Source organism: Leuciscus leuciscus (genome assembly GCF_965113295.1).
Source record: "Leuciscus leuciscus genome assembly, chromosome: 25".
NCBI lineage: Eukaryota > Metazoa > Chordata > Actinopteri > Cypriniformes > Leuciscidae > Leuciscus > Leuciscus leuciscus.
The window spans coordinates 32,275,200-32,301,092 of NC_138724.1; the positions used below are offsets into that span (position 1 = coordinate 32,275,200).

At 43.5% G+C, this 25,893-nt stretch overlaps 1 protein-coding gene across 4 annotated transcripts; it reads left to right on the forward strand.

The window, feature by feature from the left end:
- The first annotated feature begins 377 nt into the window (after positions 1-377).
- On the forward strand, positions 378-24,062 carry LOC309491209 (calcium-independent phospholipase A2-gamma). Of its 4 annotated transcripts, XM_082160665.1 has the most exons (11): positions 378-523; positions 1,886-1,970; positions 2,062-3,415; positions 3,898-4,047; positions 6,009-6,160; positions 6,245-6,339; positions 7,322-7,493; positions 7,854-7,911; positions 9,023-9,217; positions 12,614-12,809; positions 21,660-24,062. In XM_082160665.1, the coding sequence occupies exons 3-11, from the start codon at positions 2,162-2,164 to the stop codon at positions 21,911-21,913; spliced, it is 2,526 nt and encodes an 841-aa protein (XP_082016791.1). In that variant the 5' UTR covers positions 378-523; positions 1,886-1,970; positions 2,062-2,161; the 3' UTR covers positions 21,914-24,062. The 4 variants fall into 4 exon arrangements, with proteins under 4 accessions (XP_082016791.1, XP_082016788.1, XP_082016789.1 ...); XM_082160662.1 differs by lacking the exons at positions 9,023-9,217; positions 12,614-12,809; positions 21,660-24,062 and adding an exon at positions 8,057-8,605 and having other exon boundaries at positions 7,854-8,006; XM_082160663.1 differs by lacking the exons at positions 9,023-9,217; positions 12,614-12,809; positions 21,660-24,062 and adding an exon at positions 8,057-8,605 and having other exon boundaries at positions 2,117-3,415; positions 7,854-8,006.
- The last annotated feature ends 1,831 nt before the right edge of the window (positions 24,063-25,893 follow it).

Here is a 25,893-nt window from a genome sequence, read left to right on the forward strand (position 1 = left end):
GTTGCTTATTACATTGTGAATATTGAGAAGTATAGTACATGACTGCACCTTGTGATATAAAATGAAATAAAATGTATTTATGAATAACGTGGAGGAAAGTCACGTGATCACCTGTGTGTTTTCTTGAGGAACAGCTCCATCTGCTGGTCATTCAAGAGTTCATCATGCCAGTAATATTTTATTATGTTCTATTACATATATCACACACACATATGATTTCAGCTCAGTATAATGAATTAATGTATTCAAGAATTCATAGCGAAAAGCACGACTCGGTCGGTGCTCACTTTATTTATCTGAATCTACAGCTAACGGCTGGCAGCTCAACCAATCGAACGCTCTGTTGTGTAGCACGTGACTGATTGCGGAAGTGCGCGCGGAGGGTCGCACTGTGTTTATCAGATGTTCTTAGTGTCGAGTGACCCGTAAACAGCAGCAAACCACCATTAACCAGCTTACTTTAACACTTTTACTAGTACAACCGACAAGCAAACATTCATTATGAGCGTTTAACCCACCACAGGTATGTTGTTATTTCAGTGTTTCTTCAGAATAACTTCAGTTTGTCGCGTGACCCTGTCCAACAGTCCCATATTTACATTCAGACTCATATTTCATCTTTCATGTGTTCTGGATAGACATGAATGTTTTATTATATTACAGATGCAATGTCATGTTCATTTCTAATAAACAGACACCGCAAATTCTAGTTTATGAAGTATAGGCTATATGATTAAAATGGCATGATATTAGAATAATATTGACATAAATCTCATATATTTAGTCTCATATATGTTTTTCACTAATTATTGTTGTTGTTACCTAGAACGTGCTGTCATTCAGTTATTTTATTTCATACTAAAGGAGATTCATAATCATAATTTATTATTGTTATGTTAACTATTCTATTTAGTGGAAACGATAGTGAGATTAAATCTAAAACTACTCAAGAACATGGACAGGTTTAGATATTATTTTTATGATTTAACACATTTACCCAGTTTCTCATCACTACAAGCTGATATATTATACAGATATTAAAATACTTATTCAACACCAGTCATATCTGTTGATTCAAATAATAATCTCAGTATAGTATTACAGTAATAAACACTTTGCCTTATTGTCATGAAAATAGTGCTTAAATGGCTTGATTTGATATTAGGGTAAAATATGTATGGAAGCTTATTTCTGCCACAGAATTAAAAACAAAAAGGTAATTGTAAAGTTGTGATGAAAATGAGTTTTTTGCCATTTTTCTCTCTTTTTTGCAAGAAAAACAAACTCAATTATGAGACATAAACTAAGAATTGTGATATAAAAAGTCCTAAATATCTTAGATGGTATAAGAGAAGTTAAAAGGTCTTAATTTTAGGGACTGAAAAATAGATATTGCATAATGTGATGATTAAACTTGAAAATGCAATGATTTAATCAAGTGTTGAGCACTGCATGTTTCATAGTAAAAACTGTCAAATGTAAACAGAATTCTGAGGACAAAAAAACATTTGAATTGTGAGAAAACATCCCAATTATATCTTATTTCTGGCCGAAAGAAGCCTCGACAAATATGGCACATAATCTGAGGTAGAATATTCAGAACATTTATAATGATAAAATATTGTTTATACGTCAAAATATGCATAAGTACACTAAAGTAAAATCCCTTTTCAGTCTTTTGTCCGTAACCCTAAAAATGGCAAGAAAATTTCTAAATCATCAATAATAGCCTATAATTTCATGATTATGATTTGTTTTTAATTGTAATGATTGAGCCGAGCGGATGAATGGTCTGCGTGACGTGGTTAAGCACTGTTTTATTTCTTGTTATTTTGTTAATTTATCAAAAATGATATGTTGATAATTATCATTATGTATTTTAAAGGTGCAGTGTGTAATGTTTAGCGGCATCTAGTGGTGAGGTTGTAAACTGCACCCAACAGAATTTACGGTGGCCGACAGGAAGAGATGTAAGTGACCTAGGGTAATAAAAACATAACGGTTCATTATGTAAGGTCTTGAAAACATAGTTATCATGATTATGATTCATTTCTGAAACAGATCCTCCTGAATATTACACAGTGAGAGTGTAAAGTGCCGCTGATTTGGTTCACAGGCGTCTGATGGGTGCCGAGGACCGCTGACCGGAGGAGCCGTGAGGATGACCGTGGTGTGGCTGCTGGACTGCTTGTGCCACAGACCGGGGTGTGTCACCGTCGCCCTCTGCTGGTCCCCGCGGACGAACCCCTTCTATAGGCCACAGCTCAGGAGGTTCTGGTTCTGCCGGGTCGGGCCGTACGCAGACATCTGCACCTTCAGCACGTCGCCGCGGCAGGAGTCGGCGGATCTGAGGCGTCGCTCGTCCCGTCTGCGCACCGCTCTGGACTCGGTTCGGAAAGCAGTGAGCGGGACGCAAGCGGAGATTCTGTCCCGACTCAAAGCGGTAAAAGTGAAATCAACACCGCCTCTTTTATCACAGGCTCCGCCCTCTTCACCCCAGGCTCCACCCTCCACATACAAGGCCCAACCCACTTCATCTCAAGCTCCACCTCCTGCACTTGCTGCTACGCCAACTAAGATTCAAGAACAGAAGGAGTGCGGAGTGACCGAAACAGCCCCGCCCACTGAACCTCAGGCTCCGCCCTCCACACACAAGGCCCCACCCACTGCACCTCATGCTCCGCCCTCCGAACTTGCTCCTAAAGCAACTATGATCCAAGAACAGGAGCGTGAAGGGATTGGAACATCCCTGCCCACTGCACTTCAGGCTCCGCCCTCCACATACAAGGCCCCGCCCACTGCACTTCAAGCCCCGCCTTCCACAGACAAGGCCCCGCCCACTGCACTTCAGGCCCCGCACACTACACACAAGGCCCCGCCCACTCCACTTCAAGTCCCGCCTTCCACAGACAAGGCCCCACCCACTGCACTTCAGGTGCCGCACTCCACACACAAGGCCCCGCCCACTGCATATCAGGCTCCGCCTTGTGTTTTTCCGATTCAAGTACATGAAGCAGCCCCGCCCTCTACACCTCAGGCCCTGCCCACTACACATCAGGCCCCGCCCCTCTTCCACCCGTGGTCTCTCAGCGCTCATCTGGGCGAGACCTACGACTATCTGTCCCACCATATCAACTCTTACTTCAGAGGCTACGCTAAACCCGATCAAGCCGTCGCTCCACCCGCGTCCTCGCGCCCGGAAACCCCGCCGTTCTCTCTCACAAACTACATCACGACATCAGCGCCGAGCGTACAAGCCTTCGTGGGGAACTACATCAGCCCGCTGGTTCCCCGCTTCCGATCGGAGGCCAGAAGAGTGTCGACGGAGGCAAATAAAGCAGATGAAGCGTCCAAGAGCAGAGACCGGAGCGCTGAGGAGGAGAGAGCCAGACGCCTGCAGATCCAGAGAGACAAGGTGTGTGAGAACTCTATTATTCTTAAAGGGGACAGAGTCTCTCCGTGTGTAAGTGCTATAATCAGGTCCTGGTGCTTCTACCAATACAGAAAACGTGTGAAAAGTGAAACCCAGTAACTGTGTTGTGGTGAGTCTTTCTCTGCAAGCATGTTATAAAATAATCCGATCAGATTTCGCTCTCCTTCTGACGTATGAAGAGGATCTTATTATAATATTACCGGCCCTTAATCTGCACGTTTACACACACCAGCCGACATTTGGTTGGTATTGCCGGAGTTTCTGAAGCTTGAGTAAAGACTCCGCCCTCTTCTGAACGGAGGCGGAGCTAAAGCTCATTTGCATTTAAAGGGACACACAAGACGGCGTTTTTGCTCACACCCAAAAACAGGCAAATTTGACAAGCTATAATAAATGATCTGGTGATAATATGACCTCTGACCCCTCCTCAGAGATTGATCTCTGACCTCTGGTGTGTTCTGCAGATCGTGGCGCGGGTGAGTGTGGATAACCGGACCCGGGCTCTGGTTCAGGCCCTCCAGCGGGCGTCAGGCGAGCGTCTCTGTGTCCGGCGGGTGGAGGAGCTCAATCTGCATCTGCTGGAGTTCCCAGAGACCCGAGCCGTGGCCGTCAAGGTCAGTCCTCACACACACACTCAGAGCAACACCAGCGCAGTGCAGGCGACCTCCAGATCTCGTCAAGGTCAGTCCTCACACACACACTCAGAGCAACACCAGCGCAGTGCAGGCGACCTCCAGATCTCGTCAAGGTCAGTCCTCACACACACACTCAGAGCAACACCAGCGCAGTCCAGAGACCCGAGCCGTGGCCGTCAAGGTCAGTCCTCACACACACACTCAGAGCAACACCAGCGCAGTGCAGGCGACCTCCAGATCTCGTCAAGGTCAGTCCTCACACACACACTCAGAGCAACACCAGCGCAGTCCAGAGACCCGAGCCGTGGCCGTCAAGGTCAGTCCTCACACACACACTCAGAGCAACACCAACGCAGTGCAGGCGACCTCCAGATCTCGTCAAGGTCAGTCCTCACACACACACTCAGAGCAACACCAGCGCAGTGCAGGCAACCTCCAGATCTCGTCAAGGTCAGTCCTCACACACACACTCAGAGCAACACCAGCGCAGTGCAGGCAACCTCCAGATCTCGTCAAGGTCAGTCCTCACACACACACTCAGAGCAACACCAGCGCAGTCCAGAGACCCGAGCCGTGGCTGTCAAGGTCAGTCCTCACACACACACTCAGAGCAACACCAGCGCAGTGCAGGCGACCTCCAGATCTCGTCAAGGTCAGTCCTCACACACACACTCAGAGCAACACCAGCGCAGTGCAGGCGACCTCCAGATCTCGTCAAGGTCAGTCCTCACACACACACTCAGAGCAACACCAGCGCAGTCCAGAGACCCGAGCCGTGGCCGTCAAGGTCAGTCCTCACACACACACTCAGAGCAACACCAGCGCAGTGCAGGCGACCTCCAGATCTCGTCAAGGTCAGTCCTCACACACACACTCAGAGCAACACCAGCGCAGTCCAGAGACCCGAGCCGTGGCCGTCAAGGTCAGTCCTCACACACACACTCAGAGCAACACCAGCGCAGTGCAGGCGACCTCCAGATCTCGTCAAGGTCAGTCCTCACACACACACTCAGAGCAACACCAGCGCAGTGCAGGCGACCTCCAGATCTCGTCAAGGTCAGTCCTCACACACACACTCAGAGCAACACCAACGCAGTGCAGGCGACCTCCAGATCTCGTCAAGGTCAGTCCTCACACACACACTCAGAGCCACACCAACGCAGTGCAGGCGACCTCCAGATCTCGTCAAGGTCAGTCCTCACACACACACTCAGAGCAACACCAGCGCAGTGCAAGCGACCTCCAGATCTTGTCCAGCATGAAGAGCTGCCGTCGGCTGCTGTATAATCGAATAATCGAATAATAATCAAAATTATGACATTATTTTTAAATGAAAAAGTTGAAATTGACACATCATAATTAAAGTCAAAAGTAGTTCTAAAATTGATATAGTAAGTCATAACTATGAGATCAAAAAGTTGACACGTCAAATATATGATGTCATAATTTTGACTTTTTGTATCAATTATGAGAAAAAAGTTGAAATTATGACATAATAAATCATGATTATGAGAAGTTGAAAACTGACATTAAAATAGAAATTGACATACTAACTCAATTATGAGATGAAAAGAATATAATTATGACGTCTTAATTATGATAAATTGAAATTCTGACATTGAAAAATGTAAACTTTGACATACTAAGAAGTCATAATTTGTACTTTTTATATCATAATTATGACATTTCGAAATTAAAGATAAATTTGAAAAAATTATTATGAGTAAAAAAAAATGTATGAGACTTTGTCATAATTGTGACTTTTTATTTCATAATTATAATTTACAAAAGTATTAGCTTTTTCTTATGTTGTGGAAATATGCTTGAATAAACCTAAACACTGAGTTACAGTGCTGTGACACACTGCAGCTGATTAGCATTAGCCCCGCCCACAGACGTTCAGGTGTGTGTGTGTGTGTGTGTGTGTGTGTGTGGTCCAGGAGCAGGTGGTGCCGGTTCTGCTGCGTCTGGTCCGGGCCGCTGACGGCTCTCTGAAGGCCTCGGTCCGACAGGCTCTGGCTCTGGTGGGCTTCATCCAGCCCGTGAGGAACCGAGGAGTCCGGATCCTGGCCATCGACGGCGGGGGAACCAGGTGATCCGAACGCTCCCCGACTGTGTGCCAAGACCATCCACACATGCTGACCTCACTCTCTCTGTGTGTGTGTGTGTGTGTCAGGGGTCTGCTGGCTCTTCAGACGCTGCGCAGGTTACAGGAGCTGACAGGGAAACCCATTCACCAGCTGTTCGACTACATCTGTGGTGTCAGCACAGGTGTGTGTGTGTGTGTGTGTGTGTGTGTGTGTGTGTGTGTGAGTGAGTGTGTGAGTGAGTGTTTGTACCAGGGCTGGACTGGGACAAAAAATCGGCCCTGGCATTTTGGCCCAGACTGGGCCACTATATGATCATAAACACCACCCATCTTTGCACACCCTTAAATATATGCATACCATCTCCTATTCCTTAAAACCACTAATGCCAGGTAATGAGTGAGTATAGGAACGAGTGGGAGTTAACAGATGAAATAAGTAAACATGTGACATTTATTAATACAGTTGAACTATCCTCCACAGTGATGAATCCATGAACAAGCTATAAGCTGCACTGGCATAGCAATACCAGTGTTTCTCACAGGATCTTTGGTAGATCTGTGGTGGGTGGACCTCGGTCCTTCTAGGGGGGTTCTGGGGCATGCCCCCCCGTGAGAAAATGTTGACACATTTTACAGTGTCTGCTTTAAGGGACTGTTTCTATTTTTTCACGCTGTTTCTCTGCACATTCCTTGCGTTTCTTCTCCATCTCGCTGACTATTCTGACCGATTTTGACAGATACACTGACACTGCTGCACGCTCACTCACTCGTTTAAAGTTGTGATTGGGCCAGCCCAGTGTCAATCAAGAAAAGAACCAATGGGCCGCTGATCTACGTGTTTCATGGGCTGGTCTGTCAGAAGAAAAAAAAACTAACGCTGACTTTTTCTGACCAATGCATTACACCGGCACAAACCCAGCGCCGCCAATGAAGCAAAACAAAACAAAATGAATGGGCCGCCGATGTACACATTTTATGGGCCGTTAAAAAAAATAAAAATAATAATGTATGAGTATGAGATGCATCGGCCCAAAAAGCACGTCGGCCCACCAGGAAAGTGCCCGGTATGCCCGATGGCCAGTCCAGCCCTGGTTTATACCTACTTAACCATATATTTGGTACAAATGTGTGTGTGTGTGTGTGTGTGTGTGTGTGTGTGTTCAGGTGCGATCTTAGGCTTCATGCTGGGTGTGCTTCAGCTGCCGCTGGAGGAGTGTGAGGAACTCTACCGGACGCTGAGCTCTGACGTCTTCAAGCAGAATGTGATCGTGGGAACCGTGAAGATGAGCTGGAGTCACGCCTTCTACGACAGCCAGATCTGGGAGAAGGTCCTCAAGTGAGTCTCAGAGAAGGCCTCGTTTACACCCTCAGTGAATGTGACCCAATTCAGATGTTTTGCTCATATGTGACACAGATGGGATGTGTTCTATGACCGTGTAAACAGGAAACAAACGCATGCATTCGGATATTTCCAGATCGGTTTCAGGCCTCATTCATATGTGGAAATAAATCGGATATGTGCCAATGTGACTGTGATGTAAACAGGCAGATCGGATTCTCTGAGGCATTAGACAGACAGACAAAAAAATCAGATATAGGCAACAAATCAGAATTGGGCATCAAGACCTGCAGTGTAAACGAGCCTCTAATAATGTCCCAGTGTGAGTGTGTTGCTCAGGGTTCTGCCTCTGCACAGGGAGAAGATCGGCTCAGATCTGCTCATCCAGACCGCCAGGAACCCAGACTGTCCCAAGGTACGGCTCAACATCCTGCAGGTCTGTGTGTGTGTGTGTGTGTGTGTGTGTGTGTGTGTGTGTGTGTGTGTGTGTGTGTGTGTGTGTGTGTGTGTGTGTGTGTGTGTGTGTGTGTGTGTGTGTGTGAGTGAGAGTCTCGGTGCAGAGCTGCGGCGCAGGGAAATAACAATAAACCATGCAAAAGACAAAATTACAATTTGAAACTATGACAAACTAAATCAAAATTATGACATCCTAAGTCATAATTATGAGATCAAAAATGTTTAAAATTATGCGTCAATTATGACATACTAAGTCAAAATTATGAATTTAAAAAGTTACAATTATGACTTTTTTAAATATTTTGAATTATGACTTTTTTCAAAATTATAATATTATAATGTTTACTTTTTATCAATTATGACATAAGAAGTCGATATTATGACATACTAAATCTTAATTTAGTAACTTTTGACATGAGAAAAAAAATTTTTGACTCATAATTTTGACTTCTAAATAGAATTATGTCATAAGGTGAAATTATGACATACTAAGTCATAATTATGAGATGGACATTTTTTATTTATGATATAAAAAGTAGAAATTAAAGAATTTTGACATAAAGAGTCAGAGGGAAAGTGTAGAGAATAGCAGTGAAGGCGTGTGAGTGTGTGTGTGTGTGTGTGTGTGTGTGTGTGTGTGTGTGTGTGTGTGTGTGTGAGTGTGAGATCAGCAGTTTGATGCTCCTCCACCAGGTGGCAGCTGTGAGTACAGTAGTGAAACACGGTCCCCCAGTGAAGGCCTATGTCTTCAGGAACTACACGCTGCCGGTCGGGGTTCGCTCTCATTACCGTGTGTGTGTGTGTGTGTGTGTGTGTGATCAGGTGGCAGCTGTGAGTACAGTAGTGAACCACGGTCCCCCAGTGAAGGCCTATGTCTTCAGGAACTACACGCTGTCGGTCGGGGTTCGCTCTCATTACCGTGTGTGTGTGTGTGTGTGTGATCAGGTGGCAGCTGTGAGTACAGTAGTGAACCACGGTCCCCCAGTGAAGGCCTATGTCTTCAGGAACTACACGCTGCCGGTCGGGGTTCGCTCTCATTACCGTGTGTGTGTGTGTGTGTGTGTGATCAGGTGGCAGCTGTGAGTACAGTAGTGAACCACGGTCCCCCAGTGAAGGCCTATGTCTTCAGGAACTACACGCTGCCGGTCGGGGTTCGCTCTCATTACCGCGGCGGCTGCCGGCACAGGCTCTGGGAGGCGATCCGGGCGTCTTCTGCTGCTCCGGGATACTTCCAGGAGTTCGCTCTGGGACAAGACCTGCACCAGGTGAGACACTTCACCCACATCCCTTCACAGTAACTTCCTCTCGCAGCATCTCTTCTGTTCTCTGATGACGAGGGCGGGGCTATAACCTGTCACTCACATGAGATCCAATAGCAAACCACAATCATCCAATCAATTCCCCACAGACACAATCAAGCCCCGCCCACATTTGTTCTTGTTCCAGAAGCGTTTCACTCGGATTTACAGCACAATATAGATTAGTGAGTGTGTGTGTATATTGCATATTGAATATGTAAAAACCATGTTTTCCTCCTCTGATCACATGACTGCTGTGACTCCTTCAGTCTCTACTCGTGTCAGAGGGAATTATGGGTAGGCAGGTGTCGAGTGAGTGTGTGTGTGAGTGAGTGTGTGTGTGTGTGTGAGTGAGTGAGTGAGTGTGTGTGTGTGTTTGCTGAAGCATCAGTTCCCCTAAAGCACACAGAAGCTTCTCTGAAAAACCCGTTTAGTGTCTAATTGCATCTTTAGTTGTGCAGTGCATGAGTGAGTCTTCTGTCCTCGTGTGTGTGATTCTCAGATGAGCGTTTGAGATCCTCACATCTGTGAGTTTGAGCTGCGTCTTTACGAGGAGCAATTAAAGAAGTAACTGCCGATTAATCGCATCGCTTGAAGAGCCGCAGATGTGTGTGAGGAAGTGAACAAACCCACAGTGAATAAAACATGATGGGCCCTATTTTAACGATCTGAAACGCAAGTATCAAAAGCGAAACGCAAGTAACTTTGTGGGCGGGTCTCGGGCGCTGTTGCTATTTTCCCGGCGGGATAAATGACTCTCCGACGCAAATCTAAAATGTGTTGGTCTGAAGTAGCTTCATTACTCATAGGTGTGGTTTGGGGGTAACGTGAAATAAACCAATCAGAGCGTCATCTCACATTCCCTTTAAGAGCAGGCGCGCTTGTTCCATGGCGGATTGCTATTATAACGGTGGATTTGCCAGACGCGCGCCAGGAGCGGTTCACAGCCGAGGAGACCGACGTTCTCGTCAGGGCCGTAAAACACAGAGAAGTGACATTGGGGATGGAGAAACACACACAAATTAGCTTCGGTTAAACAGGCGTATGATAATTTGGGTAAATGTGTAAGCTAGATTTATGCATATTTTTCACATCTTCATGGACACAACAATGATTTCCCTCGTGTGGAATATTTTTCCTTGTAATAATGTATGATTTGCAAAAATGAAAACTGCTGCATCTGTGTGTAGATGAGAGAAGCAAAGTGTGTGTGTGTTGTGCACACGCTACATTATGGCCAAGCATGCGCCCTTAAAATAGCATCTGAATAACGCGCCACTGACTTTAGACGAGGTTTCTCCTGGTCAGTGGCGGAATTGTTTTCTGAAACTGCAAAATAGCACCAGGGAACGTTTGCGCCGGAACACTCCTCCTCTTTCCCCTTAACCGCCCCCGGGAGCGCAAGTTCATTCCCTAATTTACCGACGTGCGTCTGTGGAGGGAAAAGTCCGCTGTGCGTCGGGTGAGAAATAGGAATGATACATGCGTCGTGTACAAAGTCAATTGAGCTGGGTGAGTTCTGGTTATGTACTTGCTCAAAAATTTATTTTGGATCATTTTAACCCAAAAAAGCTTTAAATCAAGAGACATTTACTTGAGGAGAACCATGACTGAGGATATTAAGCCTGGTTTCTGAACACATGCATCATAATGAAGTGAGTTTGTGCTTGACAGAGTGTCAGTGTGACTCGACGGGTCAGGAGAGGTCATTACGCCTCATTATCCAATTACTCCTCCATGACCTCTGACCTCTGCAGTCACAGGCTTCAAATGAGCTGCGAGTTGTGCTGATGAAGAATGTGAGAGCAAGAGAAGAGAGACTGAATTGAGACATTATTCTGTAAGCAAGTCTTCATATCTTCAGTCATTCTGCTTCTCCAGTAAATGTCTTGATGTAAGAATGTTTAGATGTTAGTGCTGGAGAACGAGACAGAAACACAGAAGAGCCTCATCAGTGTGTGTCTGTGATATAAACACACAGATGCTGAAATCCTCTCTGTTTGCTAAATCCTGACACACACACACACACACACACGGAACGGCTACTCTTTATCTTGATGAATGAAATCACAGTCAGATGTTTCGAGGAAGTTCATGTTGAGATTAAATGAAGTCAAATGTGTTTTATTTATCAGAATGGCCCTCAATATCTCTCGACCTCTTTGACCTTTGACCCTGCCGTGTTTGGCTGCTTGATGTTGCCGTTTAAGAGAGAGTGACATTAGCAGGCCGCGTGACCTTTGACCTATCTATAGAGACTGAGAGCGATGGGATGTAAAACAAGAAATCGGACATCAAGCACTCAAACTCTGTGTATTTTTTCAAGATTTGATTGGATTGTGAATGTTGCGCTGTGATATCATTGGCTAATATTAATTTCCCCGCCCACACGGTCTTGATTACATCAGCAGAAAAGAACAGTCGTTTGAAGGAGTCAAGAGTTTCTGCTGTGATTTAGGAAGATCTAGGATCTAATCGTTTATGAAGAGGATATGATGTGATTCGTAATTACTGTGATTGACAGCTGTCTAACTGATGATGTCACACTGAACTGAGCACTGTGACTCAGAGCAGAGCATTGTGGGTAAAAAAGATTGCTGCGATCTGCACTTTCAGTGTAAAGAGTTAAAATACTGCAGTTTCTACAGTCAAAAGTACAGAATAATAAATACAGAAATATGTTTAATTTTTTTCCATGTTTAATTTAATTCCTGTTTACAATTTTCTGGATTTCTTAATTGAATTTTAATAATCAAAAAGCATGCCTAATGAATAGGAGTTAAGCATTTGATTATTTATTTTAAAAATGACAATAATCTTTAAGCCTTTCTTTAAGAATAAGCCTTTCAGAAATCCTGTTTTGTCTGTTTTAATTTTTCTGGATTTAATTCAAATGTATTATCAAAAACGGTGGTAATCAAACAAAGTCATAAAACATTAACAATTGAATAATCCTTTAAATGTAATCAAATGAAAATAAGTAAGATTATATTTAAATGCTTAGTTTATGATCAAAGCTCTGTAGTTAAAACGTATAATGCAATGCAATATAATGATTGAGAGATGAACAATTAAACCTTCCTGATAATTTTTAATACTCGTGATTTTTATGATAATGTATGATATCATAATGTCATTGATGTATAGTAAACCTGCTTCAGTTCAGCTGAAATATTACTAACAATATTAAAGTAGTTATTATGTTTACTTGATAAAATCAGTGCAGATTTGACAGCAGAAAGACACGTGAAGCTCCAGCTGAAGTTTGTGCAGTTATACTGAAAGACTTTTACTTGATAAAGTCTAAACGATCAGTCAGACTCAGAAGGACTGGAGGAGACTGACAGTGTTGTGTGTCTGCAGGACGGTGGGATGCTGGTCAACAACCCCACGGCTCTGGCCATCCACGAGTGTCAGTGTCTGTGGCCGGACGTCCCGCTGCAGTGTGTGGTGTCTCTGGGAACCGGTCGCTTCGAGAGCGCCGGCAGCAACAGCGTCTCCTTCACCAGCCTGAAGACCAAGCTCAGCAACGTCATCAGCAGCGCCACCAACACCGAAGGTTACTCCACTGTTACTCATCCACTAATCTGACCCATAACTACACACACACCGAGGGTTAATCCACTGTTACTCATCCACTAATCCGACCCATAACTACACCAACGCCAAGGGTTACTCCACTGTTACTCATCTACTAATCTGACCCATAACTACACCAACACGAGGGTTACTCCACTGTTACTCATCCATTAATCTGACCCATAACTACACACACACCGAGGGTTACTCCACTGTTACTCATCCACTAATCCGACCCATAACTACACCAACGCCAAGGGTTACTCCACCGTTACTCATCTACTAATCTGACCCATAACTACACCAACACAAAGGTTACTCCACTGTTACTCATCCACTAATCTGACCCAGAACTACACACACACCGAGGGTTACTCCACTGTTATTCATCCACTAATCTGACCCATAACTACACACACACCGAGGGTTACTCCACTGTTATTCATCCACTAATCTGACCCATAACTACACCAACACGAGGGTTACTCCACTGTTACTCATCTACTAATCTGACCCATAACTACACCAACACGAGGGTTACTCCACTGTTACTCATCCACTTATCTGACCCATAACTACACTAACACGAGGGTTACTCCACTGTTACTCATCCACTAATCTGACCCATAACTACACCAACGCCAAGGGTTACTCCACTGTTACTCATCTACTAATATGACCCATAACTACACCAACACCAAGGGTTACTCCACTGTTACTCATCTACTAATATGACCCATCACTACACCAACACCGAGGGTTACTCCATTGTTATTCATCTACTAATCTGACCCATAACTACACACACACCGAGGGTTACTCCACTGTTACTCATCTACTAATCTGACCCATAACTACACCAACACGAGGGTTACTCCACTGTTACTCATCCACTTATCTGACCCATAACTACACTAACACGAGGGTTACTCCACTGTTACTCATCCACTAATCTGACCCATAACTACACCAACGCCAAGGGTTACTCCACTGTTATTCATCTACTAATATGACCCATAACTACACCAACACCAAGGGTTACTCCACTGTTACTCATCTACTAATATGACCCATAACTACACCAACACCGAGGGTTACTCCATTGTTATTCATCTACTAATCTGACCCATAACTACACACACACCGAGGGTTACTCCACTGTTACTCATCTACTAATCTGACCCATAACTACACCAACACCGAGGGTTACTCCATTGTTATTCATCTACTAATCTGACCCATAACTACACACACACCGAGGGTTACTCCATTGTTATTCATCTACTAATCTGACCCATAACTACACACACCGAGGGTTACTCCACTGTTATTCATCTACTAATCTGACCCATAACTACACCAACGCGAAGGGTTACTCCCCTGTTACTCATCTACTAATCTGACCCATAACTACACACACACCGAGGGTTACTCCACTGTTATTCATCTACTAATCTGACCCATAACTACACCAACACCGAAGGTTACTCCACTGTTACTCATCCACTAATCTGACCCATAACTACACACACACCGAAGATTACTCCACTGTTACTCATCCACTAATCTGACCCATAACTACACACACACACACACACACACACACACACACACAGAGGGTTACGCCACTGTTACTCATCCACTAATCCGACCCATAACTACACACACACACACACACACACACTGAGGATTACTCCACTGTTACTCATCCACTAATCCGACCCATAACTACACACACACACACACACACACACACACACACACTGAGGGTTACTCCACTGTTACTCATCCACTAATCCGACCCATAACTACACACACACTGAGGGTTACTCCACTGTTACTCATCCACTAATGAGTAACAGTTGCGGAGTAACGGAGTAACGGAGGGGTTAACAGTAACGGAGGGGTGATCGATTGCTCCTGTCTGCCTCGCTGCCTGCTGTGAGTGTGTTTGCTCTGTGCTGTAAGCTCCGTCTTAGCCTCGTATTTTCCTTGTTTTGAACCATCATCTACTACAATTTCTAGTTGTTTATACTACTACTAAATACAGCTTACCCAACATCGCTAGCTTCCGTTACTACTAGCACAGCACGCTAGTAATTCGCTAGCCTGTAAACGCGCGCCACCCGTGTGCGCTCAGCTATTTTTATTTATTTATTTTCTCTCGCGCGCTCGCGCCTTTGAGTTCATAAAAGCTCAGGTGAGTAAGAAACACTCAACAAACACGGTGAGTAATGTCTTGTCCTGTTATTATCATGCGTTGCGTCTGAATGCGTTGTTGTTTTTGGAGCTCTATCGATTTGATTTATAATTCTTGATTTTTCTCTTTAAACTCGCTTACAACGAACATTTTCTACTTTTCCTCACTGAGAAGCACTAATGTTACTGCTCAAACCTCATTGTTACAACGCGGACTGTTGAGCAGACGCGTCTCAAGCCTATTAGTGATCCAACGCTGCATACTCTTAAAGGTTACGTCCGTGGATCACGGCTGAACGCGTCTTCTCCACACTCACTTATAAACAAACATTTTTTTTTCGCCTATCGTGCGTCTACTCTACACCCCTACCACTAAAAAACCTAAAAAACCTCATAGTTACAACGCGGACTGTTGAGCAGACGCGTCTCAAGCCTATTAGTGATCCAACGCTGCATACTCTTAAAGGTTACGTCCATGGATCACGGCTGAACGCGTCTTCTCCACACTCACTTACAAACAAACTTATAATATAAATTAGTATTAATATTGATAGCATCACTGGTAGCTTCGTTGCTAACTCACTGTCCATCTGTTAAAATGGCGAATATATCAGATGTAAGTAGTCTACCGCTTGGTGCAGGTGAGGACACATTTGAGCTTCACGCACTGCAGTCTGAGCTGGAAGCTGTTGAGAAACAGATCCACAACCTTTTATTGAGACAGGCCGAGCTGAGAGACCGGTGTTTGGCTCTTGAAACATCACGCGCCGATGCACACAAATCAGTGTTTAACGTTACTAACCCGCTGACTCCGACCGCGTCTACTCCGTGCGTTCCTCAGCATCGGTCGAAATCAGCCATGGTCTCGTTCACTCCGGCTCCAACACGCCACCACGAAGCCTGGGTGGTTCCGCAGCGGAAGACGCGAGTCAGGTTTAGACCAAGACTTTCTCCGACCCTCCCGGTTTTCGAGTTATCGACACAAAACCGCTTCTCCCCTCTACGCGAAACAGAACGCGATGCTGTGATCATCGGCGATTCCATCGTTCGGCATGTACACGCTACGTTAGGTAAAAGTAAGGTGCAAAGTCACTGCTTTCCTGGTGCTCGTGTTTCTGAAATCGCTGCTCGCGTTCCCGAGATCCTGAACGGTGACGAGCGCGTCGGAACTGTGGTCCTGCACGCGGGAGTGAACGACATCAGGCTGCGCCAGACGGAGATTCTGAAGAAAGACTTCAGGAATCTAATCGATACGGTACGCAGCACATCGCCTGAAACAACGATCATTGTGTCAGGACCGCTTCCCACGTACCGACTAGGGCATGAAAAGTTCAGCAGATTATTTGCGCTAAATGAATGGTTAATGTCATGGTGCAATGAGCAGAAACTGCTCTTTGTAAATAATTGGAATCTGTTTTGGGAGCGTCCTAGGCTTTTCCGTGCTGATGGCTTACACCCAAGCAGATTCGGAGCGGATCTTCTGTCAGATAACATCTCCAAAATGTTAAATACCCTTTGACTAGTAACCAAAAGTCCAAATCATAGTCTCTGCTGCACCAATTCAACTGATATAAATACTAGTGTAGAACATTGCATAGAAACCGTGTCTATTCCTCGTTTAGTGAGATCAAATAATAAATCTAATGCAGGATCTAGGAAAAATCTAATTGTTATTAAAACAGAAAATGTTGCTATTAGTAAACAAAAACTATTTCTAAAGCTAGGTCTTCTAAACATTAGATCACTCACACCTAAGGCAGTTATTGTAAATGAAATAGTCACAGATAATAGCTTCGATATACTTTGCCTTACTGAAACCTGGCTTAAACCAAATGATTATTTCGGTATTAATGAGTCTACTCCTCCTGGATACTGTTATAAGCATGAGCCCCGTCTGATTGGTCGTGGCGGAGGTGTTGCAACCATTTATAAAGATATTCTAAATGTTACCCAGAAAACGGGTTATAAGTTTATTTCATTTGAAGTACTTGTACTAAATGTTACGCTCTTAGATGTTAGAAAAACATCCCTATTATCTCTAGCCTTGGCTACCGTATATAGACCGCCAGGGCCTTACGCTGATTTCCTAAAAGAGTTTGCAGATTTTCTCTCAGACCTATTAGTCAATGTCGATAAAGCACTAATTGTTGGAGATTTTAACATACACGTAGATAATCCAAATGATGCGTTAGGAGCTGCGTTTACAGATTTATTAAATTCATTTGGGGTCAAGCAAAACGTCACCGGACCAACACATCGTCTTAATCATACACTCGATTTAATTATATCACATGGAACCGATCCAACCGATATAGATATCATTCCACAAAGTGATGAAGTCACTGATCACTACATGGTAACTTGCATATTACGTACTGCTGTAATATGTCATGCGGCGTCGCGTTATCAACCAGGCAGAACAATCCTCCCATCCACCATAGATAATTTCTCAAATTGCTTATCTAATCTGTCTCAGCTGCTGCCTGAACCCAAACAAACAGATGAACTAGAAGAACTAACTAGCACTATGAGCACCATTCTCTCTAGAACATTGGATGTGGTTGCACCTATTAAATTAAAAAAGGTCAGAGAGAAAAATAAAGCACCATGGTACAACAATACTACGCATGTTTTAAAGAGAGAAACGCGTATTTTAGAGCGTAAATGGAAACAAACTAATTTAGAGGTCTTTAGAATCGCGTGGAAAGACAGTATGTCACGTTATAAAAAGGCCCTAAAAGCGGCCAGGGCTGAGCACCTCCGCAAACTAATAGAAAACAACCAAAACAATCCAAGGTTTTTATTTAACACCGTGGCTAGACTAACAAATAAACAGACGTCACCCGAACAAAATATCCCGTTACAGTTCAGTAGTAATGATTTCATGAACTTCTTCACTGAGAAAATAGAAAGCATCAGAACCACAATTGTAAACGTTCAATCTTCAATCGCGCCTTATAATTCAGCTTCAATTATCACCCCGAAAGAACAATTACAGTGCTTTACAACTATAGAACAAAAAGAGTTAAATAAACTTATCACTTCATCTAAAACAACAACATGTTTATTAGATCCTATACCAACTAAACTACTGAAAGAAGTGTTACCTGTAGTGGAAGATCCTCTCCTCAATATTATTAACTCATCTTTATCTTTAGGTCATGTTCCAAGAACATTTAAACTGGCAGTTATAAAACCTCTCATTAAGAAACCACAATTAGATCATAATAATCTAGCAAATTATAGACCCATTTCAAATCTTCCATTTATGTCTAAAATATTAGAAAAAGTGGTGTCCGCTCAACTGGGCTCTTTCTTGCAACAAAATGAGATCTATGAAAAGTTTCAGTCTGGATTCAGACCGCATCATAGCACTGAAACTGCGCTCGTTAAAATCACAAATGATTTACTTTTAGCTTCTGACCAAGGCTGTATCTCAATACTAATTTTACTTGATCTTAGTGCTGCGTTCGATACTATAGATCATACATTACTCTTAGATCGACTACAAAATTATACTGGTGTTCAAGGACAAGCACTAAGCTGGTTCAAATCATACCTATCTGACCGCTACCATTTTGTCTATTTAAATGGAGAAAAATCGATCATAACTCCAGTAAACTATGGAGTGCCGCAGGGATCTGTATTAGGCCCTCTGTTATTTTCAATATATATGATGCCACTTGGAAATATTATAAGGAAACATGGAATTAGTTTCCATTGTTATGCTGATGACACTCAAATATATATTTCATCACGGCCGGATGAAAACGCAAAATTTTCCAAATTGACAGAGTGTGTTAAAGATATAAAAGATTGGATGACCCGTAATTTTCTTTTATTAAATCCAGACAAGACAGAGGTAATACTTATCGGTTCAAAAAACCGCCCACAAAACCTCGCACAATACAACTTTAACATCATAGGATGTCCTGTTACTTTATCCTCTACAGTAAAAGACCTGGGTGTTATACTCGATTGCAACCTGTCTTTTGAAAATCATATTTCATATGTTACAAAAACAGCATTTTTCCACCTTAGAAACATTGCTAAGCTACGTAATATGCTATCAGTTTCTGATGCAGAAAAGTTAGTTCATGCATTCATGACCTCGAGACTGGATTACTGTAATGCTTTACTAGCTGGTTGTCCTGCATCCTCAATAAACAAGCTACAGTTAGTCCAAAATGCCGCCGCTAGAGTTCTTACTAGATCAAGAAAATATGATCATATAACACCGATTTTATCATCACTGCATTGGTTACCTATAAAGTTCCGTATTAATTACAAGGTATTGCTACTGACCTATAAAGCCCTAAACGGCTTAGCTCCAGTCTATTTAACGGATCTTTTATCACCCTATAATCCATCGCGCTCTTTAAGATCACTAAATTCAAGGCTTTTGGTCATACCTAGGATATCCAGAACCACCAAAGGAGGGAGAGCATTCTCACATTTGGCTCCAAAACTCTGGAATAGTCTTCCTGATACTGTTCGTTGCTCAGACTCGCTCTCCCAGTTTAAAACTAGATTAAAGTCGCATCTCTTCAGCCAGGCATTCATATAATCCTACAGTTCAAACTACAATCCGGCCTCTAGCTCATAAATGCCAGAGGAGAACTGGCCCCCGACTGAGCCTGGGTTCTCCCAAGGTTTTTTTTTTCTCCATTAGGTCACCTGATGGAGTTTTAGGACACCATTAGGTCACTTGATGAAGTTTTTCGGTTCCTTGCCACTGTTGCCTTTGGCTTGCTCAGTTGGGGATATTTTGGGGATATTTAATTTAATTTTATCAATCAATAAATTCCTCTTGAAACAAACTTTGTTGTATTATTTTAATTTAATACTGTGAAGCTGCTTTGATACAATCTGTATTGTGAAAAGCGCTATACAAATAAACTTGACTTGACTTGACTTGACTAATCTGACCCATAATTACACACACACACACTGAGGGTTACTCCACTGTTACTCATCCACTAATCCGACCCATAACTACACACACACCCATCGAGGGTTACTCCACTGTTACTCATCCACTAATCTGACCCATAATTACACACACACTGAGGGTTACTCGACTGTTACTCATCCACTAATCCGACCCATAACTACACACACACACACACACACACACACACCGAGGGTTACTCCACTGTTACTCATGCACTAATCCGATCTATACCTACACACACACCCACCGAGGGTTACTCCACTGTTACTCATCCACTAATCTGACCCATAACTACACCAACACTGAGGGTTACTCCACTGTTACTCATCCACTAATCTGACCCACTGTTACTCATCCACCAATCTGACCCATAACTACACCAACACCGAGGGTTACGTCACTACTACTCATCCACCAATCTGAGCCATAACTACATACACACACAGAGGGTTACTCCACTGTTACACATCCACCAATCCAACCCATAACTACACACACACCAAGGGTTACTCAACTGTTACTCATCCACTAATCTGACCCATAACTACACCAACACCGAGGGTTACGTCACTACTACTCATCCACCAATCTGACCCATAACTACACCAACACCGAGGGTTACGTCACTACTACTCATCCACTAATCTGAGCCATAACTACACACACACACACACACAGAGGGTTACTCCACTGTTACACATCCACCAATCCGACCCATAACTACACCAACATGTGGGTTACTCAACTGTTACTCATCCACTAATCTGACCCATAACTACACACACACCGAGGGTTACTCCACTGTTACTCATCCACTAATCTGACCCATAACTACACCAACACCGAGGGTTACTCCACTGTTACTCATCTACTAATCTGACCCATAACTACACACACACCAAGGGTTACTCCACTGTTACTCATCTACTAATCTGACCCATAACTACACACACACCAAGGGTTACTCCACTGTTACACATCCACCAATCCGACCCATAACTACACCAACACGAGGGTTACTCCACTGTTAGAGGTTAAGGTTAGGGTTAGGTCATTTTCTGGATCACGAAAGAGGTTAATGCGTTTACATCGTGAAATCAGTGTAAGAGGTAGAACACTTCCTGTGTGGATGGTTTATGGTGAAGTCGTTTATGACCTTACTCTGATAAAAGAAAACGGGAGTGTGTTCCTGCGGGAGTGTGTTCCTGCGGGAGTGTGTTCCTGAGGGAGTGTGTTCCTGCGGGAGTGTGTTCCTGCGGGAAAGTGACAGCAATGCATAACCTCTATAGGTTGTCACATGACATGTCAGATGATTGACAGCTGTCACTCTGATGCACATAACCCATAGCTCTCTCTGCTGAGTCTCGCAGTACTGTAGTGTTCATACAGCAGCGCTCGAGATTAAACACGGTTATTAATAAATCCCAGATTAACTCCCTTCCTCCCAGTGCATCTGATTACACATGCGCATATAATAACTCATGCTCTCAGTTCATCTCTTCCATCTGATGAGACGTGCAGAAACTTTGATGGAAACACTATTAAATATAATATTTATATAATCTTTTCTTTTTTTTTTTTTTTTTCACATGGGCATAAAATCTTAAAATGCACTTAATTGAGACAAATAATTATTGTATTGAATCTCAAGAGAGTGAATCTCTATCTCTCCCTCAGAAGTGCACACTATGCTGGACGCTCTTCTCCCGCCGAACACGTACTTCCGCCTGAACCCGTTCCTGAGCGAGGACGTGTCTCTGGACGAGAGCCGGAGCGAGAAGCTGTCTCAGATGCAGAGTGAGGCGCAGGAGTATCTGGAGAGGAACCAGGAGAAGCTGAGGCGAGCAGTGAGCGAGCTGACCCGAGAGAAGACACCCGTGCAGAGACTGAGGGAACGACTGAGGCTCACAGCGCTCCTGTACGGGCTATAGGACACACACACACACACACACACACGAGCTGACCCGAGAGAAGACACCCGTGCAGAGACTGAGGGAACGACTGAGGCTCACAGCGCTCCTGTACGGGCTATAGGACACACACACACACACACATACACACACACACACGAGCTGACCCGAGAGAAGACACCCGTGCAGAGACTGAGGGAACGACTGAGGCTCACAGCGCTCCTGTACGGGCTATAGGACACACACACACACACACACACACACACACACACACACACACACACACACACGAGCTGACCCGAGAGAAGACACCCGTGCAGAGACTGAGGGAACGACTGAGGCTCACAGCGCTCCTGTACGGGCTATAGGACACACACACACACACACACACACGAGCTGACCCGAGAGAAGACACCCGTGCAGAGACTGAGGGAACGACTGAGGCTCACAGCGCTCCTGTACGGGCTATAGGACACACACACACACACACACACACACACACACACGAGCTGACCCGAGAGAAGACACCCGTGCAGAGACTGAGGGAACGACTGAGGCTCACAGCGCTCCTGTACGGGCTATAGGACACACACACACACACACACACACACACACACATCACTGAAGGGAAGGGAAACCATGATGATTTTACTGAAACACACTTCATATTAAAAAAGGGAAACCCAAGGTCTAGCTAGGACTAGTTTTGACTCTGAAGAAGACGCATGGGCGTCGAAACGTTAGTCGTTTTATACCAATAAAAGATATTTAAAACGTTGTGTGCTCTGGTCCTGCTCCTTGGTCCTAGCTAGACCTTCGGTTTCCCTTTTTTGATTTTTGTGTCCTGTTCCGTGAGCACCAACCAGGCTGAAGCGCAAGTGACTCCTTTCTAAACACTTCACATTAAATTCATATGCAAAATGCCAAAAAGATTGATATTGTGCAGAAGAAAAGAATAAGAAGTCGTCAGCTTTATTTCTACAGGCTTCATACAGTACAGAGAGAGTGTTTCACAGCAGCTTCACAGAGATAAACTGGAGAATAACAGAAGCCATGATGAAAACTTCATCAAATATGAGACTAATTCAGCTGTGAAGCAGCTCTACTGAAGACAACAGAGTCATCATTCTGATCAGTTCAGTTCAGTTGATTCAGTTCAATGTTGATTCAGTTCAGTTTAATTCAGAACTGTTTAATACATTTAAAAGACACTTAATATTCAGTATTATTGATTTGACGGAACTGACACTATCAGTGTAAATCAGATGAGCTGAATAATGACAGTTTCATGTTTGATGCGCAGTGGAAATAAAGCTGACTTGAGTTGTGTAACGAGAGTTTGAGTCCAGATCAGAGATGATCTAACACTGATGATGATTCGCTAGAATCATCACCAAGACTTTACTGACCACAGACCAACTCTAACGCACTTTTGATCATTTCTACAGCGTTTATTTATTTCTACAGGCAGCTCATATCTATACACACACACACACACACACATCACAGATCGAACACTACAGACTGACAATCAGAAGCACTTGAAGAATTTAAAGCTGACCTCTGACCTCTGTTATTGACCTCTGACCTCTGTTATTGATCTCATTTCTGGGATTTTGTGCACTTTGAAACACTGTTGTTCTGATTCTCTCCACTTGTTTGCGTTTGTTTCTTGAGTATGTCGAGGCTTCTGGTTTCATTCACTTCCAGTTATTTAAGCTGAGCAAAACCAGTGTGTTCTGCTTGATGCTGCAAACTGTTAAATGATTTAAGTTATTATCAGTCATAAACGCACTGGTTCACAGCACATATAGTTCTATTATTTACTGCACTGTCGTTCTTCACACACATTCACAGAAAGAGCGTCTGAAGTGTGTGTGTGTGTGTGTGTGTGTGTGTGTGTGTGTGTGTGTGTGTGTGTGTGTGTGTGTGTGTGTGTGTGTGTGTGTTTCTCCTGTTGTTGCGCTCACTCGACGTCATAGTTGTTGAGTTCCTGGAGAAACGCACTGAATCTGTGTGTATGAGTGATTATAAAAGTAAAGGCCAGGAGGAATCAGTGAAGTAATTATCCAGAACACACTGAGACTGAAGCTGAGACTGATGAGTGTGTGAAGCTGAGCTGCTGTGATTCACTTCCTGATATTGCAGAATAATAAACCATGATCTTACATCAGTCTCATGTGTTTATTTGTCTGATGAACTACATTACTGTGTGTGTGTTTGAGTGTGTGTGTGTGTGTGTGTGTCTCGTCTGCTCGAACATCACCCTCTTCATGCGCTCGAGTTCCTCAGGATCTGCTGTGTGATTGGTGTTCGCTGATGAAGATCATGAATGTCTCTGTCAGTATGAGTGAGTTTTTGTCATTTACTATTTTTTAAAAAATATCTTAATAGTTTTTATTAATTAAAAAAAAAAGTTATTTACTTTAGTACATTAGTTATTACATGAAAATGAGAAATGTGGCAACTTGGCTGAAATAGGTTTTTTATGTTTTATTTTAGTTTTCTTCAGGAAATATGATGTAGTTTGTATTTAATGCAGAATGAATGTCATGATTTCTTTCAGATGAACTTAGAAATGCTGCATCAATGCACAAAACATTCAGAGTGAAGTGAAGGACCCTAACACACACACACACACACACACACACACACAAACACACTCTTGCATACACACACTCATTAACACAAACACTCTCACACACACTCATTCAGACACACACACACACACTGATGTGATTGCTGGTGGTCAGTGAGTCTGATTGTTCTTCATAAAACATTAAGATAAATCGTCGTCAGAATATCAATCGCTCAGGATTCGACACACATATACATCACATGCTCACAGACTCGTTCAATATTGTGAATTATCTTAATTTGCTGTATTGATGTGAAATGCGACTGATGATGAAGGATGTTGGGGAGAATGTTTCACATTATCTGATGAACTTGTCTTAATCTAGTCAGAGATACAGAATGTTTGTTAGACACGATTTACCAATCAGCTTCCAGCACCACAAACGTCCATTAGCTGATAGATTTAGTGTGTACATTAGTAGAGAGAGTGTGTATGTGTGTGTGTGTGAGAGAGAGAGAGAGAGAGAGAGAGAGAGAGAGAGAGAGAGAGAGAGAGAGAGTGCGTGCGTGCGTGCGTGCGCGCGTGTGTTTGTTTGTGTGTGTGTGTGTGTGTGTGTGTGTGTGTGTGTGAGAGAGAGAGAGAGAACTGGATGGGCTGTTCTGTGACTCACTCCACACACACACTCAAACAGCAAGTACAGCAAAAAAATATGTTCTTCCTCAGGAAAATCACATTTGCTGTGGCGTCTCTGTCAGTGATCAGTGTTATTTTACTGTCATTGATGTACTATTACAGTTTCTGTTGATATTTTGAATTAGATTTTAGTTGTATATTTTCTGAGTTATTCTACTCCCTTCATTCATCATTTACATTTATCTCTTTAACAGACGCTTTTGTCCAGTCACTCACAAATGAGGAACATCACAAGCAAGAGCAATAATATTCATAACACACAATGCCAAGGTTTAAGTATAAACTAGTACTCAACTATTTTGAAGTGTGTGTGACATTCTGCTCAAAAAAACTCAAATCTCACGCCGCTGCTGAGTTTTGACAGTTTTGATTGGACGCAGATGATGAGAATGACTGCAGGCAGCGGCCAATTATACTCCGGATATGCACAGGTCTCCCATGATCCCTTGCGGTTTATAATGATTGGGTGCACAAGAGGCTGATGGAGATTATGCTGGAAAATCGCTGACGGAAGAACTGGACGATTTGATGTATCTTGCTCTATAGTCTCGTTTTCTCTCTCTCTGGTTTCCTGTGATCTGATTCTTGAGTTTTGTCTGGATTTATATCAGTCTGTGGTCGATAGAAGAACCAAGGAATGATGATGATAATGATGATGATGATGATGATGTTGTGATGATCTTCATCTAAACCTGCTGTTCTCTGAACAATCGCACATTGCAGGTACATG

Excerpts from the sequence above, each read along its gene's own strand:
- LOC309491209 (XM_082160665.1), top strand. The coding sequence starts at position 2,162 with ATGACCGTGGTGTGGCTGCTGGACTGCTTGTGCCACAGACCGGGGTGT. Across the intron at positions 7,912-9,022 it reads GGAACCCAGACTGTCCCAAG|GTGGCAGCTGTGAGTACAGT; the intron begins GTACGGCTCAAC and ends GTGTGTGATCAG. Across the intron at positions 12,810-21,659 it reads CAGCGCCACCAACACCGAAG|AAGTGCACACTATGCTGGAC; the intron begins GTTACTCCACTG and ends TCTCTCCCTCAG.